Source organism: Triticum aestivum, chromosome 5D (assembly GCF_018294505.1).
Source record: "Triticum aestivum cultivar Chinese Spring chromosome 5D, IWGSC CS RefSeq v2.1, whole genome shotgun sequence".
Lineage (NCBI taxonomy): Eukaryota > Viridiplantae > Streptophyta > Magnoliopsida > Poales > Poaceae > Triticum > Triticum aestivum.
In genome coordinates this window covers 508,270,104-508,288,803 of record NC_057808.1, presented here as the reverse complement: position 1 = coordinate 508,288,803, position 18,700 = coordinate 508,270,104, and the positions used below count along the sequence as shown (strand labels likewise).

Here is an 18,700-nt window from a genome sequence, read left to right as displayed (position 1 = left end):
GAGCACCCGCTGATGGGTCGCAGTGGGGAAAAATCGAGAGAAAGTACTGGGCTGAGTTTGCAGGTGACCCAAGGAACGTATGGTTTGGTTTATGCGCGGATGGCATTAATCCTTTCGGGGAGCAGAGCAGCAATCACAGCACCTGGCCCGTGACTCTACGTATGTATAACCTTCCTCCTTGGATGTGCATGAAGCGGAAGTTCATTATGATGCCAGTTCTCATCCAAGGCCCTAAGCAACCCGGTAACGACATTGATGTGTACCTAAGGCCATTAGTTGAAGAACTATTACAGCTGTTGAATGGAAATGGTGTACGTGTGTGGGATGAGCACAAACAAGAGGAATTTAACTTGCACGCGTTGCTGTTTGTAACCATCAACGATTGGCCTGCTCTCAGTAACCTTTCAGGACAGACAAACAAGGGATACCACGCATGCACGCACTGTTTAGCTGACACCGAAAGTATATACCTGGAAAAATGCAGGAACAATGTGTACCTGGGCCATCGTCGATTTCTTCCGACCAACCATCAATGTCGAAAGAAAGGCAAGCATTTCAAAGGCGAGGCAGATCATCGGAAGAAGCCCGCCATGCGTACTGGTGATCACGTACTTGCTATGGTCAATGATTTACACGTAATCTTTGGAAAGGGTCCTGGCGGACTATCTGTTCCGAATGACGCTGAGGGACGCACACCCATGTGGAAGAATCTATATTTTGAGACCTACCCTACTGGAAAGACCTAGAGGTCCGCTCTTCAATCGACGTGATGCACGTGACGAAGAACCTTTGCGTGAACCTGCTAGGCTTCTTGGGCGTGTATGGGAAAACAAAAGATACACTGGAGGCACGGGAGGACCTGCAACGTTTGCACGAAAAAGACGGCTTGCCTCCAAAGCAGTATGAAGGTCCTGCCAGCTACGCTCTTACCAAAGAAGAGAAGGAAATCTTCTTTGAATGCCTGCTCAGTATGAAGGTCCCGTCTGGCTTCTCATCGAATATAAAGGGAATAATAAATATGCCAGAGAAAAAGTTTCAGAACCTAAAGTCTCATGACTGCCACGTGATTATGACACAACTGCCTCCGGTTGCATTGAGGGGGCTTCTACCGGAAAACGTCCGATTAGCCATTGTGAAGCTATGTGCATTCCTCAATGCAATCTCTCAGAAGGTGATCGATCCAGAAATCATACCAAGGCTAAGGAGTGATGCGGCGCAATGTCTTGTCAGTTTCGAGCGGGTGTTCCCACCATCTTCTTCAATATCATGACGCACGTCCTAGTTCATCTAGTCGACGAGATTGTCATTCTGGGTCTCGTATTTCTACACAATATGTTCCCCTTTGAGAGGTTCATGGGAGTCCAAAAGAAATATGTCCGTAACCGCACTAGGCCAGAAGGAAGCATCTCCATGGGCCATCAAACAGAGGATGTCATTGGATTTTGTGTTGACTTCATTCCTGGCCTTAATAAGATTGGTCTCCCTAAATCGCGGTATGAGGGGAGACTGACTGGAAAAGGCACGCTCGGAGGGGACTTAATAATATGCAGGGACGGGCATTCCTGGTCTCAAGCACACTACGCAGTTCTACAGAACTCTACCTTGGTGACCCCGTATGTCACACAAGAACAGTCTGCGCTCCAAACACCCGGAGCAGTGTGACGACTGAATTACATGTGAACACATCAGGACTTTCGGCAGTTGGTTGGAAACACGTGTCAGAGATGACAACACTATTTGTGATGAGTTATACTCGTTGTCCAGGGGACCATCTTCGACTGTATTGACTTACAAAGGATACGAGATAAATGGGAATAAATTTTACACGATCGCCCAAGATCAAAAGAGCAGCAACCAAAACAGCAGTGTCCGCTTTGATGCAGTAACCAAGAAGGAAAAGGAAACATATTATGGTTAAATAGTGGACATATGGAAACTTGACTACGGACATGATTTTAAGGTCCCTTTGTTTAAGTGCAAATGGGTCAATCTGTCAGGAGGCGGGGTACAGGTAGACCCACAGTACGGAATGACAATAGTGGATCTGGACAATCTTGGGTACACTTATGAACCATTCGAACTAGCCAATGATGTGGCGTAGGTTTTCTATGTGAAGGACATGTCTACCAAACCGAGAAAAAGAAAAGACAAGGAAGCGAATACATCATACGATGAGCCAAAGCGCCACATAGTTCTTTCAGAAAAAAGGGACATCGTGGGAGTGGAGGGCAAGACAGACATGTCTGAAGATTATGAAAAGTTTCATGAAATTCCTCCCTTCAAAGTCAAGGCTGACCCAAGCACCCTGTTAAACGATGAAAATTATCCATGGTTACGGCTTGATAAGCAAATGACACAAGCGAAGAAAAAGTGAAGACTTTCTCTCCACAACTATTATGATGATGCCTTTGATCTAGAATATCCATGTAACAGACGAGTTTCCGTATGAAACCCTGATACTTCGAAAGAGATTGTCCATTTTGGACACGAAGTGCATCCAGTTTTTGCCGTAACCCTCTCAACTTTTTAGCACATGCTATGTGGGTGAAATGATGATACCATGCCAGCTTTCAACCTTTTTAGAGTTCTTTTGTAGTGCTTTTCAATTTCAGGGTCATTTAGCTCAAAAAAACAGTAAATGCATGAAAAATAACAAATGAAGTCATGAAGGGTTGAAAATTAATGATGTGACTTTGAATGGTGCATTTTGAACACACAAAAAGTCTGGAGTTCAAATAAGTTCCAAAAAATAAAATCCCTTTGTAACAGATGAGTTTTCGTCTGAAACCCTGATACTTCGAAATAGATTGTCCATTTTGTACACGAAGTGCATCCAATTTTTCCTGTAACCCTGTCAACTTTTTAGCACATGCTATGTGGGTGAAATGATGATACCATGTCAACTTTCAACCTTTTCAAAGTTCATTTGTAGTGCTTTTCAATTTCAGGGTCATTTAGCTCAAAGAATGAACTAATATAAAATTATGTAAATCTAAAATTATAAAAAATAATGAACTCTAATAGCAAAAGGAATCAACTAAAAAGCTTTTATAAACCTCTAGTATTTTTAAACTAAAATTATATAAAATTTATGCAACTAAATTTTTTAAAGTATTTTCTGTTCAAAACATGAAAAGCAAAAAGAATTATCATAAAGAATTTTTTGTTAGAAACTTTAATAGCAAAATGAATTTTCATAAAGATTTTTTTGATAGAAACTAAAATAACAAAATCTGTTTTTGAATATAATGATAAAACGCAGTAATATTAAATAGCAGGAAAAAGAATCACTCAAAATATATTTTTATAGTGAAGTTATTCACAAACTAGTGATTCACACAAATTTCAAAGAATTCAAATTTGAACTATTCAAATTTGGAAACTAATGGCACTAATAGAAAGTTTATAATTATTCTGACCTAAAAGCAAAAAGAATTTAAAAAAGAAAAAAACAAAAGTAAATAAATAATTCAAAAAAGAGAACAAAAATACTGGAAAATAAATGCCGCCAACTGGGCCACACGGCCTGCATACAACTAGAAACCCATATGTACATGGGCCAGGATGCAGGCCCAATAGGCCCAACATAGCAGTGACAATGGTAGGAAAGTACTGCCTGCATATTAGAGAGGAGCTCAGCACCTGAGCCGCAATGCAGCTTATAAACAGGTGCTAAGTTCTCTCAGCTAGCGAGGTGGGACTAAACTCCCACCACACCACCGCTGCGCCACCCGTTGGTCCCGGTTGGTGGCACCAATCGGGACCAATGCCCCCCTTTCGTCCCGGTTTGGAACACCAACCGGGGCCAAAGGTCTCTGTTTCCCGCCCTTTGGGCTGCGTGCCACCAACCGGGACCAAAGCTCTGGCTATATATACAACACTTGTCAAAATTTTCATTTAGTTCCTCCCCCGACGACATCGACGCCGCCAGGCTGCCCCGACGCCGTCCGCCGCCCCTGCCGTCGCCCGTGCCTCGTCCTCGCCGTGGCCCGCCCCTGCCCCGTCCCCGAGCGCGCCGGCCGGCCGCGCCCCTGCCCTGGCCAACCCCCACCGCCGCCGTCGCCGTGCCCTCGCCGCCCCCGCCGTCGCCGTTGCCGTGCACCCCCGCTGTGAGCCGCCGCACTTGTCAAATTTTGTGATGATATTTTTTGTTCATATATGTAATGTATATATGTATGTGGATATATGTATGTGTGGATGTGGCTATGTTATGGATATAATGTTCATATATGTATTAATTTTTTATTTAGGTTGTTAATTAGTAGATATTAATTTTGTTCATATATGTATGGATGCATGTGGCTATGTATGTATGGATATAAGAAGAGGAAGAAGGAGGAGAAGAAGGAGAAGAAGAGGAGAAATAAATAAGAAGAGAAAAAAAGAAGAAAAAAAGAAGAAAAAGAGAGGAGAAAAAGAAAGGAATAGAGGAGAAGAAGAAAAAATAGAATAATAAAGAAGAAAGGAATAGAGGAGAAGAAGAAAAAATAGAATATATTATTATTATTCTATTTTTTCTTCTTCTCCTCTATTCCTTTCTTCTTCTCCTCTCTTTTTCTTTTTTTTTTCTTCGATCTTCTCCTCTGTTCCTTTCTTCTTCTCCTCTTTTTTTCTTCATCTTCCTCTTCTTATTTTTTATAGGGTATGTCGTTGTCGATATACCCCCTCCCCGATAATTTCGACATGAGGGGGGGGGGTCGATAAATAATAGAACTAGTTAAACTGGTTTATTTTTAGTAAGTACTACTTTATTTATTTATAGTAAGTGCTTAGTAGTTGAACTAGTAGATTTAATAAAACTACTTTATTTTACTATAGAAGTAGTTTCTTTTTAGTAAGTACTACTTTATTTTATTTATAGTAAGTGCTTACTAGTTGAACTAGTTGATTTAATAAAACTACTTTATTTTACTATAGAAGTAGTATATTTTTAGCAAGAAAATTAATAGAACTAGTTTATTTTTTTAGTTAAAGCAATTATTCCCGCATCGACGTCGACGATGCCTATCCCGCATCCTCGTCGTCGACTCGGCGGAGGAGGCCTGCTTGATCAGAGGGGCCATGTCCGGGACTAGGCTCCGCCGGGCTGGTATTGGGAGGTGCTACCTTCCGGGGGGCGTAGGTTGGTGAGGAGCCAGCCCGTCGTTGACCCGAACCTTGTTTGGTGGCGGTCGCGTGGGCCAGTGACGGTGCCGACGCTTCCGAGCACCGCAGAGGTGGTACGTCACCGTGTCAGCGAGGAGGACGAGCATGTCCGTCGCTACATGGTTGCGTTGGAGGGCAGGTTTGACAATACCTGGTAGGTTCTTCAGGGATCTCACTGGAGCTATGATCCTGTGATGGTTCCTTCTCTTTGGGTGTCCACCGCCCGCGCCGATACCCGTCGGGCGCTACGGTTCTCGCTGTATTAGCGATGCTATATGTATGATACTATTCGATGTGTATTAGTGATAATATTCGACGATGTATGGACGCAAAAGATGATGTAGTTTTGCTTATTGAATGCATGCTAATTTGAATACTAATTTATTTTACGATTTGGTTTTGCTTGTTGAATGCTCAAATTGGAAAACTACTCCATGTCAATATGAGTCCTATAAGATATTTTAGAAAGATAATCAAATGATATTTCGGGTTGATTTTAAGTCTGTCGAGTCTCCACCATATATGAGAGGACGAAGAATCCCGACTGTTTTCGTGGGGGTAGCTTCTCCTTCGTTCCCGTGTGCTAGACAATTTGGTGTAATGCACTCGGGAACGAAAGGAGGAGCTACCGTCACCAACGGTCGCAAATGTCAGAGAGGAATCAGTGAGGAAGAGTCTCCACCATATAAGAGAGGACGGAGATTCCCGACTGTTGTCGTGGGGGTAGCTTCTCCTTCGTTCCCGTGAGCTAGACAATTTGGTGTAATGCACTCGGGAACGAAAGGAGGAGCTACCATCATCGACGGTCGAATATATACACCACGTGAGCTGAGAGTTTTCAAGAAAAGACTCGACAGACCGATAGTCAACCCGTGATGAATAATAATGTTTTAATTTAGTTTTTGTAGTACATATATTTAATTGTACAAGTTTAATCTTTGTATTATGAACATAGGAAATGTCGTACTCGGACGACGAAAGTCTCCCGGGGGAGTTCTCCTGGTGCAATGACGAGCGAGGTCTGTGCGACAGGTGCCCTCACCTAGACGAAGATCGCCGCTTCAGCATTAAGCTCCAGGAGACCTTCGATGTTGAAACGGTACGCAACGACGACAAGTATTTTTTTCGATGAAGCACGACTTCAACTATTTCAACGTGTAATTTTCATCTTTTACAATTCGACTAGCTTATCCCATGCGATGCAAGACGCTATGTCTTGAAGAGGATGGGTTTTGAAGACCACGAAAGTTTTGAAACAAAGAAAATTCACCTTAGACCCATCATGGTATGGATTTTGAAGTAAATCTGTACAATTCTCATAGCGTAACCCATTTTGGTTGCCCAAATTGGGAAGCACTTTGCAAGATGTATGGTTTTTATGAGGAGATGCTTGTCACCATGGATCTTGGTGATCCTGACATCGAGCAAGACAATATGGACATTTGGGTCCTTGTTGATACGCTTCCAATTCTACCGCTATGTGAGTTTCTCAAACATAGTTATTAGCTAATTTATATTGTTTATTTCAAAATAGTTGACGGCTTATTTTCATTCTTCAAACAATGTGCGGAAGATGGTAAACAAAACCCACTACACCGATGGCTCCGAATTAACTTATCAGGAGAAAAATCATCTGATCGCATTTTGTACTGACCTTGAGAATTACAATACCTATTATGATACTCCTCCAAATTATGGTCAATACGTGCCACTAGTGCACGTGTTGAACCACGGTAACTTCTATGGAGATACCCTGGTAAGATTTTTTACTATTACGACATCCGTGCATCTTTTGCATACTTCTAAAACTAGTACATCATTGCTAACTACGAAGTTATTACTATGTTTTTAACAGAAAATCCTGATGGATTGTGTGCCTCATTTGATGTATCAAAATGGTCGCCTTGATGTTTTGAACATACAGCCAGGTCATCCTACGAATCTCACCTGTGCTAAGAACAATTGAGTTGTGTTGGTTCGATGACTATGAGGATGATGATCGTATGACTTGTTATTAATAACGAGTAGAAGTTGTATGATGATGATTAGTAGGACTTGTTATTATGATGATGCATGATGTGAGCATGAAGAGTTTTTATATATCAGTGGGTGAAATGAACATGGATTGGATTGAAGTGAAGGCAACATGTGGTGCATGTCAAAAGTAGTATTAATCCAAACTTGATCAAGTTAGGATTAGTATTACTTTCGACATGCACCACATGTTGCCTTCACTTTAATCTAAGTCATGTTTAGGCATAGCAGTAGCGTTGGTAAACCAAGCACGGTGATAAGAGAGGACACTTCTCTCTATTAGCTAGCTAACACCCTAAATTAACCCCCAAAACCCCCAAAACCACCCTCTTTCAAAAAAAAAAACCTTAGCTCCTACCAACTGCCACCAACCGGGACCAAAGGCCCTCCTGCCTGGGCTCGCCGCAGCGGCCGCGTGGAGGCCCATCTGTCCCGGTTGGTGTAAGAACCGGGACTAAAGGTATAGGGCTTTAGTAACGACCCTTTAGTCCCGGTTCCCCAACCGGGACAAATGACCCTTTTCTACTAGTGATGGTCTTCTCGGATAAGGCAGACTTTTTAGCTAGGATTGTCACCAGAACAATCAAATAGTATCCTGATAGTGGAGAAGTATTTCATTACAAATTACTAATGTAGTACTTTGATAAAACATTTCATAGTGTAGCATTTAATTAGAAGCGTACGTTTCTCAAGTGAAGGTGTAGGTTTCAGATAATATCCAAGTGCAAGACTTAGAGAAGATTATTTGATTGTAGTTACACATAAATGTTTGAATTGAACAACAGTTCCTATTTCAGCATAGACAAAAATAAATAAAATGATAGCAGTTAACTCCAATCCACAAACACACACGGCCATTATTTTTCATCACACTTGATGGCGAAGTATGCATGAGAATGACATTCTCCACTGCAAACAGGACACAGATGTGTGCTCAAGATGCATTCAAGCTAGCACATTCAACTGAACAAAGCTGTAAATTGTAATGTAACAGCGAATTGAGCAAACAAAAAGGACCTTATTTAAGACCCAGGAAGTACATTATCTGATCATGGGCAATACTACTATCACATATCTGAAGGGATTGGGTGTTACTTATATTTATCTAACATTAGGCATGCGTTCCGTTTCAACCCAATATTGTTAGCAAGATGTAGCCATATGCACCATATATAAAGTTATCTTCAATCTCGGATGGTGTAAGTATGTTCATAACAATAGCTTCTTATTTCCTTTGATTAAAAAAAAATATAACCCCGCAGTAGGAGAACAACTACAATGTATCAATCAGATATTAGGTCGAATCCATGACGTACACAGTTGGGAATAACATGCCATGTACTAAAATCTTTCTGTAAAACAATCAAAGGAATTTATAAAAATACCAACGAAAATCATTCTAAATTTACATTAGAAAGATACAGAATTGTACATGAGAGAGATGATAGAACCCTGCAGTAGGAGAACAATAATAATGTATCACTCAGGTATTAGATATAATCCATGATGTACACAGTTGGGAACGACATGCCATGAACTGAAATCTGGCAGATGTTCTAATTCTACAAAACAATCAATGGATTTTATAAGAATACAAACGAAAGTTATACTAAACTAACATGAGAGAGATGCAGTTGTACATGAGAGATGTAGAATTGTACCTGGGCACGTGGGATGCTATGATGGAGAGAAACGGTGGTGTCTACGGATAGGAGCGACCTCGTGATGCAGATGAAATCGTTGCATGTGTTGGCTGGATTGTACCCGTCGGCCAAAGTGGTGGCGCAGCACATAGGATTATTATTCCCTATGAAGTATGAAGACATTGCACACCGTCGTGTCTCGAAGCTCCTGTTGTCCTACGGGAACACCTGGGTCTCGGAGATGAGGAGGGCCTCTGCTGCGAGGCCGATGCCGGAGACGATATGGGCAGCATGGGCCGGTTGACGTAGACGTCAAGGAGGGAGGGATCGATGATGATTTGAAGCAATTGCGTGAAGATACAGTGGTCGTGGCTCACCGGCGGCGTTGGTAGCATCAGCAGGATCTCCCATAATAAGACAACAGGATGTCCTCCGCCATGGATTCCACCATTGTTTCGTCAAGCGCAAATGACAACCCATAGACTATGCCCTATCTAGGTAGTATGCACGCTGTGAAGGGATGTAGATGATGCAGGCACTGGAATATGAGTACATGCGCGGTGAGGATGTGAAGAGGAACTATTTAATTTGAAGATTTGAAGAGGATTGAGGGAAGATGATGGGAACCATCGGGGTAATAATAAGCGATAACACTATATCTCTAATCCACTCATAAGAGACGAAGGGGCGGAAGGAAATCATCAATGGTTTCTCACGGATAAAAAAGGAATTGTAGAAAGACGAAAGGAAGGGCAATCAATGGTTTCTAGCAGATAAAAAGGAATTGTAGAAGACGAAAGGAAGGGCAATAATGGATGAGATGAAGTGTCGTGGAGGAAACAGCGTGAGAGGAGGATCTTGTCTTGTGGAGACGATGACGCTTTGGGGAACAAAAAGATAAATAAAACACGTCATGAGAAGTGGCCCAATACAGCCCAGTGGCAGGAAATTGACTCGCAAGAGAGGCGGCCAGAAATTTAGTGTGTGTGCGAGCAAAGACGGATGACGTGGCAAAATGAGAATGGATGATAATCAGTAGGGCATGTAGGATGATGTGGATAGCTTACATATTAAAAGAAATGAGTTAGTGGGGATGAACTATTTAGGTATTATAGATATAAATAATCTAAATTAATTTTATTGCACCATCAATTTGTTTGTATGCAATCTATGCCTAATAATAGTGCAGAACGCTTGAGGCCCTCTGTTGTGTCATTTTACAGAAAACCCCCTGTACTTTTTTGAAATCAACCCGCGGTCTAAGTTTAAATGAGTCAGAAAAATGTTTTGTTTTTACACAAAAACCCCTATAGCTTACTCAAATCAACCCACGGTCCACGTTTAAGTGACTCCAGAAAAACTGTTCGTTGTTTGCGGAAAAAACTTCACATTTGGTTTAATTAACCCGCAATCCATTCATATGTTTTTCAAAATAGTCATATCTTTCGAACTGTAACTTCAATTAACATATTATGTATGTAATTTGATTAAAAAAGTGTGTAGAATCTGAATATGATGTTATTTGGCTCTTAACCATTTTTAAAATGTTATTTAGGGTGGAGCCTTAATAAATAGTCCATATCATATGTTTTTCAAAATAGTCCTATCTTTTAAACCATAACTCCAATTTTGACATATTATATATAAAATTTGATGAAAAATATGTAGAATTTGAATATAATGTTATTTTACCTGCTAACCATTTTTAAAATGTTATTTAGGGTGCATCTTTAATTAATAGTGCAGGATCCGCCTTTCTTTCATATCGATGTAGATTCGAATTAAAAATGAACACCTCAGTAAAATTAGATAAGATGAAAGAAATTATCTATACCAACGCACGGACACATCAGCAAAACCTCACATCGGAAAAAAGAAAGCAGATTTCTTATCTTATGCGGACAGAGAGACGTCTTAGGATTGACCACATTCAAACGTTGGGATTGTGTGAGCAGGCCATCGTCGGCGAGGGTGGGAGGAGGATAAGCAGCAACACGGATGGAATGCCGTATTCAAATAAATAGCATGGACCTATTGGGATCTTGAGTCACGATTATTGGGTTAGGGGCGTGTGTTATTTTCTCTCCCGTTGCAACGCACAAACTCATTAATTTGCTAGTTACTATAAATGTATACAGTAGATTTGTAATTTGTAAATTAATTAAAAGTCATTTTTGTTTTAATCATATGGATTGAAAGAAGGGAAGTTAGGGTATTGTAGCATCTCTAACTTTTCTTCTGTATGTTGTATGTTAGAGGATCCAGTTCCATCCGCGGGGCTCCGTTGGTCTTATTCATGTGCACGCACGGTTAATCTGGCCATGGTGTCGATGATTATATCACCAAAAAAACAGATCGACATTAATTTCCCTCTTCACGTAGTAGGCACTTCTCTTTTGAGGTCACTATTTTGACTGTATTTTGTACATACATTACATTACAGGTGAACCTAACAACGCATTCGTACACACGGATCGATGAACACACTCCACCCATCTGTATATCTCAGCTGACTCAGCCGAACAGCCCTAGCCTCACCGGCGTGCCCGTCTCCGGTATCCACTCCCCGCCGTTCAGGAAGCGCTCCACCGTGAACACCTTCGACTTCTCCTTGTTGAGCACGTGGAACCCCTTCATCTCCTCGCGCGCGGTGATGTTGGCGCCATCCCCGACGTTGGCGTACTCGCCGTAGAACGCCGTGCCCAGGTTGTTCTTGCCCTCCCACGGCATGTACCCCTGCGCGTGCACGAATCCGTCGATCACCGACTCGATCACCACCACCCTCGAGAACTCCTTCCACGGCCGCCCCAGGAAGGTCTTCACCGTCGACGACTTGCTGGCGAGGGCCTCATCGGCCACGATGCGGGTCCGGTGCAGGACGAAGCCAGTGGTCTGCTGCCGGTCGCGGCGGCCATGCGCAGTCACCACGCCCGGCTTGCCCGGGAGCGGGTCCTTGACAAGCAGCACGCAGCGCTGGAACACGGCGGCCGCGTCGCCGAAGATGAAGTCCACAGTGCCGGAGACGATGCAGCTGCGGTAGAACTGGCGGTAGGCCTGCGCGAAGAGCGTGTCCTGGTGCCCGTCGATCCGGCAGTTGAAGAAGATGGCCCGGTCGCCCTTCACGCGCACCGCAATCGCCTGCTGCTTCTCGTCCCCCGCCGTGTTCCGGATCCCCATCTTCACCGCCATGAACCTGTCTCCGTCCACCGCTGCGTACAGCATAGTTGATTAACGACGGTCACATTGGCCCTAGCTTGTCCGTGCCTACCCAAGGTGGGTAAAGCAATTAATAGTGTGTGATTACCCAAGGTGGCGGTTCTCCACATCCTTACACCGTCGCCGACGCTCTTGCTGCCGGTGATGATGGACTTCTTCGGGCCGTCGCCGTACATGGTGATGTTGGACATCCCGTTGGTGACGTTCACCGACTCGTCGTAGACACCTTCCTTGATGTAAATCACATACCTCCCGTTGTAATTCTTCGGCAACGCGTCCAAGGCGGCCGAGATGTTTGTGAAGTTGCCGGAGCCATCCTTGGCCACCGTCACGTTAGGCGTGAGCACGCCATTGCGTTCTTCTTCCGCCTCTTCGAGAATCCTCCGGTCCTCGCTGGGCACCCACGTGGGGACGTTGGACACGGACTCCTGGAGCTGGCGCTCGCCGTCGCTTTGCTCGGCGGAGGTATCGTCTTTGTCGTCGTCGTCCGCGTCCTTGGGGAGGGTGACTTCCGCGCCGGCATCGATTTCGAGCATGGCGGCGAGGGCAGCACCCTGCTGGATGATGGCGATGGCGTTGCTGGAGATCTCCCGCGCCTTCTCCATGATCTCCTTGATCTGGACGCGGACATCGCCCTTGGGGAACATGTCGACGCAGGAGCCCTGGAACGTGATCACCGCGCTCAGCCAGGCCTGGAGGTCCTGAGCCGGCCCGTCGACGCCACGCCACGCGACGGTGGAGAGCGCGCGGGTCACGTCGGCGGCGCAGTCGTCCAGGAGCATCTTGCAGTCGAGCAGGGCCTCGTGGACCAGCGTGTCGTTGCTCTGGCGCACGGCCTCCAGCAGCGACGACTCGTTGAAGCCGCGCGCGAGCTCCCGCCCGACGGCGGTGATGGCGGCGGCGGCGGCGGCGTGCGGGTGGTCGACCTGGTTGTTAGAACGTTCCAGCGGCTTGGTCAGCGTCTCCTTGCACGTGGCCTGGTAGTCCGTGGGCGAGCAGAAGAGGTCCACGGTGCGCATCGTGGCGGCCATCGCTTTCTTGTTCGTGTCCCCCTCGTCCTCGGCCCTCTCCGACACGATGAACGCCGCCGTGCCGATGATGATGGCGAGGAGCAGGAAGGCAGCGATGCCGCCGACGAGGAGCTTCGTGCGCGACGCGCTTTCATCTGGCTCCGCCGGCGCGCTGCGCGGCATCGCCATTGCCGCGGACAGCCAGACAAATTTTCAAGAAACGAATCAAACGATGCGCGGCAGCGATATTGCCGCGCACAAAGAATCAAACGATGAAATCCCTATTATTAGGAACACCACTGCGGAAGTTTTTCGGCTTGGTTTCTTTGCTACGTCCTTGTGGTGTGTCCCTTTTCCGAGGAACAGAGTCTCCTTGATTTGTGCTGGCAGCACTCTATAAACCGGCCCTTTTCTTTAGTAAAGGAAATTAAAGGGAAGAGTGAGGGAGCCGTTTTAAGTTAAGGACCATGCACCACAAGTCACATTTCTCACGTGGAAAACATCTCTATCTCTACAAGAGAAGTTCGTTCCGTCGCCTCCACCACCCACCCTGGTTTTTCCTCCCATGTTCCTTGGTTTTCTGTTGGTTTTTTGTAACCCCAAACGATCCCATAGAAAAAACAACCCAACATAAATCAATATTTTTCCAAAACAGGTCTTGTATTAACTCAATCAAAGCAAATTAAATCAAATCGAATTAATCTTATAAAAATCTCAACGAAACCTAAATCTCATCAAATTAAATGTTACCAGAATTGATGTAAGATATATGTCAGACAAGATTGATTTTAAACCACTAACATACGCTTGTTGCAATGCATGGGCAATTAGCTAGTAGTATGTTACTGTGTCACATCATATACAACATTCCCTGCATGGAGCATATGAATTTCAATAACTTGTTCTTTTTAGGATGTCTAAAGCCACAATAATCCTACAGGAGTACAAAAGATTTTGTTACGAACTAACGTATAGGCAGATGAGCCATCGCCCACCCGCTCCCGCCCCCGCACTGCCCCCTTTGATTCCAAAGGTCATAGGGACAAGGTGGCCCGATCTTTTTGTGAGACAATGTTGATTTTTATAGAAGGAGACTACACCGAACACTTGACGATGCGCTTTAGCAATCACCAAACCAAGTCCGGTCGGTAAGGTTATTGACAATGTTGATACCACTGTCAAACTGATCATGAAGATCCATCTCTGCATGCAACTGAAGAGCAAGCAAGAATTTAAGAGATAAAATCTGAATTGCTGATATAAGATGCAATATTTGATTAACACGGTGTGGGTCCAATGACATGTAATGCAGGATGTCTTGTCGACTCTTGTGTCTATGGCAAATTCAGTAGCAACTGTTAAAAATCAATTTAATAAAGTTTAAGCCCCAACTCAATGCTTTAAGACTAGTCACAATGGGTAGAAACTTAGACTAGTAACATGCACATGTTACTAGTCTATGTTACTACCTCCATAGTGGATAGTAACATATGTGTTGTGTCATGCATCACTTCATTTATTACGTTGTAGACTCATCTTTTCTTGATATGTGTGAAGTTACAGTAACTAGCTATGTTACCACATGCCTCTCTTTCTTCATTAATTACATGCCACCTATGTTACTCCCACTGTGGGTAGTCTAAGGGGGTACTTAAGGAGATACATAATTGGGCTTTTTAAACTTCATAACGGGGCTTTGGAAAGACGACTGAGGGGGGGGGGGGGGGATGCCGGCAGTCATGTGAGAGCACTCTCCGAAAATCGGATAACTCTCTCCCGTACATGATCAGAAGAGGCAAAGTTCTGGAAGTCCACTGTTCCACTTTGCGGTGCACACCGAGAGGCGGAATGGGAAAGTCATGGTCAACAATCACGTCAGTTCAAATTCATCTGGGTAAAATGTTTTGAATCTTTTTCACGTGCGACAAAAAAGACAACACACACACACATACGAGGCATATGTCCTACATCAGCTTGTTCACAAAACACGACACGTGAGGAAAAGAGGTTCGCGGTGGAGCAACGCATGTCTATGTGTTCTCTTCTCATGCTTCTAGTGATGTATAAAACAATCAACTATATGGAGTATGTCAGTTTAACGAGTATTTAACCAAAAACTAACAAATTATGTTCGACCCAAACAGAAAACTACCACTTAAAGAAAAAATGACCAGAACTTCCACTTTAGGACTAATTTTTGGCAAAAATCTACCAAATCAGAAAAGTGACCAATTTTTTTTAGGGAGAAAAGTGATCAATTAGGAGTTCTTAAACCCATTCAATACAGGTTGGGCCCACTCGTAAGCGCCGATGTGGCAGACTAGTCAACTCTTTGTATTTCACTGTTATATTAACTGTTACTCCGTATGACTTATGACATGTAGGACCCATGTGTCAGATGTCTTCTTCGTCTGTCTCTCACTAAAAAGAAATCCCCACCAGATTTTATAAAAAAAACTATGTCCGGTACCTCCGGCCACAGGCCGGCGAGCAAGCGCCCACGAGCGTAGCTAGATCGGGCGGTGGCCAGCGCGGCGGCCTGCTAGCCCGGGTAGAGCGGTAGTCAGCTAGCGCAGGCCAACTCGAGCTCGTGGCAGCGCATCGGCCAAGCTAGCACATAAGTTGTTGGATGCACCCAGAGCCTGTAAGCTTCAGCATACAGGCTCACAACCGGTTGCTCCTACTCGTCCTTCCATGCATTGTCCCTCCTGGCAACAGCCGGGCGCAACCAGCAACAGCAGTAGCGGCGGCGCTAGCACCAGCTAGCCCAGGCGCGGCTGGCCAGCGAGCGCGCGCGACTGCAGGGCTAGGCTCGGCACGCGAGCAGTAAGCAACAGCGGTGCTAGACCAGGAATCAGTAGTGGCGCTAGCAACAGCAAGAAACAGCTCGTCCAACAAGCAGCGGCGGTGCTAGACGACCAAGCAATGGCGGCGCTAGCAACGGCAGGCATCAGCTGGTTCAGCAACAGCAAGCAGCGCACGCAAGGTGTTTGCGGGAATGCCTTCACGAGAGAGAGGAGCAAACACACTGACATGTGGGCCCTACATCTAGTTTAATGATGTTGCCAAACAATATAAAAAATTGGTGCCACGTAGGACTGACAACAGGGCCCCACTGTGAGATTTTCTGTAAAACACAGTCAATCGGCCCATTAGTGCTTTCGGCAATGCGATTACTAAAAATCAGTGTTTTCAATAGACTTTTATGAAAACAGTGTTGTTTCGCACTGAGCGATGCAATTGTGGTGGTTTTGGCAATTTACTTGCCAGAGCTCTGTATAATTCCTAGTAGTGGACTCAATCAACTTGTTGCACCGATCTATATCATGTACGAACGATCTAATATAACGACTGTTAGGCTAGCAGTAACAGGGAGCTGCAAAGTAAGCAAATTGATGCAAGGGTAGCAATCAGAGGCCACCATCACCACCCAATGAAGAAGAGATCCTAGTCCGAGCACCATCCGATGTGAACCAGTTGATGCCACAGGGCATTGGCCAATGAAAGCTCTGCGTAGACCAGTAGGGGTGCACCAACGTTTCCTTCAAGACACCGATCGAATGAAAACATCGTATGCATAGGCAAGCGACAAAGCTTGAGTGTTTTTCCCGATACTTCCTAATCCCATGGTGCTCACCGGCCGGTTGCCTTGTGGCCTCTCTATGTGTTCTAATACTGGTTGATGATCAACCATCGTTCATAGAGGAAGTAACTGGGGCTGAGAAGCTTGAGAGCTCCGCGGCGCTATATATTCACTGTAACCAATACGTGTTACTACGTACGGTTGCTAGTTCGGAATGCATTTGGTCATTTGGTAGATTGTTGGTTGTCCTCGGTAGTGGAGAGTTATGTTTGACGGAAGCACACATCAAGTTCAAATTAATGCACACATCAAGTTATAGAGGAAGTAACTGGAGTACCGTTGAGCAATGATTTGCGGACAAGCACATAGTTTGGCTCTTCGGTGTATATACCGAAAATACAAAGGTGAACATGGTGCGCGCGCACCCACGTGAATAGTAAATTCATAAAAATACTACTCCCTCCGTCTCAGTTTACAAGTCCTGCGCGTATATCTAGGTTATCAATTTTATCACCCTAAGGCTGGTCATAGTGGGGAGTAACTTATACTAGTGTCATGCATATGACACTAGTCTAAGTTACTACATTCATATTGCAAAATAACATAGTAGTAGTGGACGCGGAGTATGTGATCGCGAGCTCCTGTGAGCTCGGAATCACATCCGTCCAGAATAGCTGTAAGATTGGAAACATTGATTGACCGGACCAGACAGCGGGTTCACGCGCAGCAGTAAAAAAAAGGTTAAATGTGCTGGCATGTGGGCTTGAGGGAACGGAAGTGCGGACGCCGTCCACGGTGAGACGACAGAGCCGTGGATCGAGTAGCCGCCGGCGTCCTGATCCGTGGACCAGATCACCGGATTCCGGTAGCTCCGTGACATCGCGCAGTAAATGCGGGTAGGTGCGCCGCTGGTAGGTAAGGCAGCTAAATCGGGGTAAGTTTTCTACTCGGGCGGCCGGACAGTGGGGATATCTACTGCGGCGGCGGCGGCAGAAAGCTCGGAAGATCACCGGTGGCCATGGAGTTCCTGATGCAGCCTATAAACAGGTCAGAATCTGATCTACGCCCCCCTTTTGTTGAAGTGGATCTGCTTGTTTCACCGGGAGTGCATTGCCCCGCACTTATAATTCCTGTGGGATTTTACAGACCACTGCTAGAGGAGGTGAATGACAACGACGGCAGCATGGAGCGGATGCGGTTCGCGGTGAGCGCCGCGCCAGAGTTAGATGTTCCACCAGGGGCAGCTTCTAGTGCGGACGGCCAGATTTGCCCGGAAGGGGAGGCGCCAGAGGGAGGGAGTGCAGAGAAGGCGCAGTGTTCAGAGCAGTCAATAGAGCAAATGGACCCCAAAACGCCAGGATGGACACAAAGGTACTACTGATTCTAGTTTGGAATTCCTTATGATTTGAACTTACAGTAGTTAAGAAATCAGAAGGAAAAACATAGTTGGTAGCAGAAGGTGATAGGTCAGTGGAAATTCAGACATTGTATATCATGTATGAGTTGTCTTCTGGAGGAAAAAAGTGATGTGAAAAGTACAAGATGTCAAATGGGGATATCATATATTGATTGTGTGGATTCGCTCATGAAGTAGAGATATATAAGCTGTCAACTGCAATAATTGTTTATGTCAGGCATACATGCTTCAGTTTTCAGTAAACCAAAAGCACCACCTTAATTGAACTCCTTTTCAATTTGAGCAGAGAGCATGAGGGTTTCGAGTATGTATTTGCAACCTAAAATGAATAGACCATCATGTGGACAAAATAGTTGTGCATTCTAGATTTGATGGAAAAGTATACATAGCCTATATGTAGCTGATTGATATGTCAGGCCTCAGTTTTAGCAGAGTGAACAAACATCTTATGTGTACTTGTTTTTGCCCATTGAGCAGAGTGCGCGTGGGTGCTGCTGCTCCCGGTAGGGCTCCTTGTGCAGATAGAGTAACCGCCTTCGAGAAGACTGTACGGCGATTTGCGGAGGATCCAGGTGACATTGTAATTGTTCCAAAGATAGGAACATCATTCGACACGCTTGGTGAAGCATACGACTTCTATAATTTATATTCG

The 18,700-nt window shown here is 44.8% G+C and overlaps 1 protein-coding gene across 1 annotated transcript; it reads right to left on the bottom strand.

Annotated features, from left to right (window-relative positions):
• Window positions 1–11,201: 11,201 nt before the first annotated feature.
• On the bottom strand, window positions 11,202–13,408 carry LOC123125814 (putative pectinesterase/pectinesterase inhibitor 45). The gene is made up of 2 exons (XM_044546263.1): window positions 12,127–13,408; window positions 11,202–12,031 (listed from the first exon to the last, which is right to left on the bottom strand). The coding sequence occupies exons 1-2, from the start codon at window positions 13,235–13,237 to the stop codon at window positions 11,337–11,339; spliced, it is 1,806 nt and encodes a 601-aa protein (XP_044402198.1). The 5' UTR covers window positions 13,238–13,408; the 3' UTR covers window positions 11,202–11,336.
• Window positions 13,409–18,700: the final 5,292 nt, after the last annotated feature.

What these genes read in the sequence shown, in the direction of transcription:
- LOC123125814 (XM_044546263.1), bottom strand. Translation starts at nt 13,237, where the DNA reads ATGGCGATGCCGCGCAGCGCGCCGGCGGAGCCAGATGAAAGCGCGTCG. An exon ending in GTGGAGAACCGCCACCTTGG is followed by an intron (nt 12,032 to 12,126) that starts GTAATCACACAC and finishes TGCTGTACGCAG; the next exon opens with CGGTGGACGGAGACAGGTTC.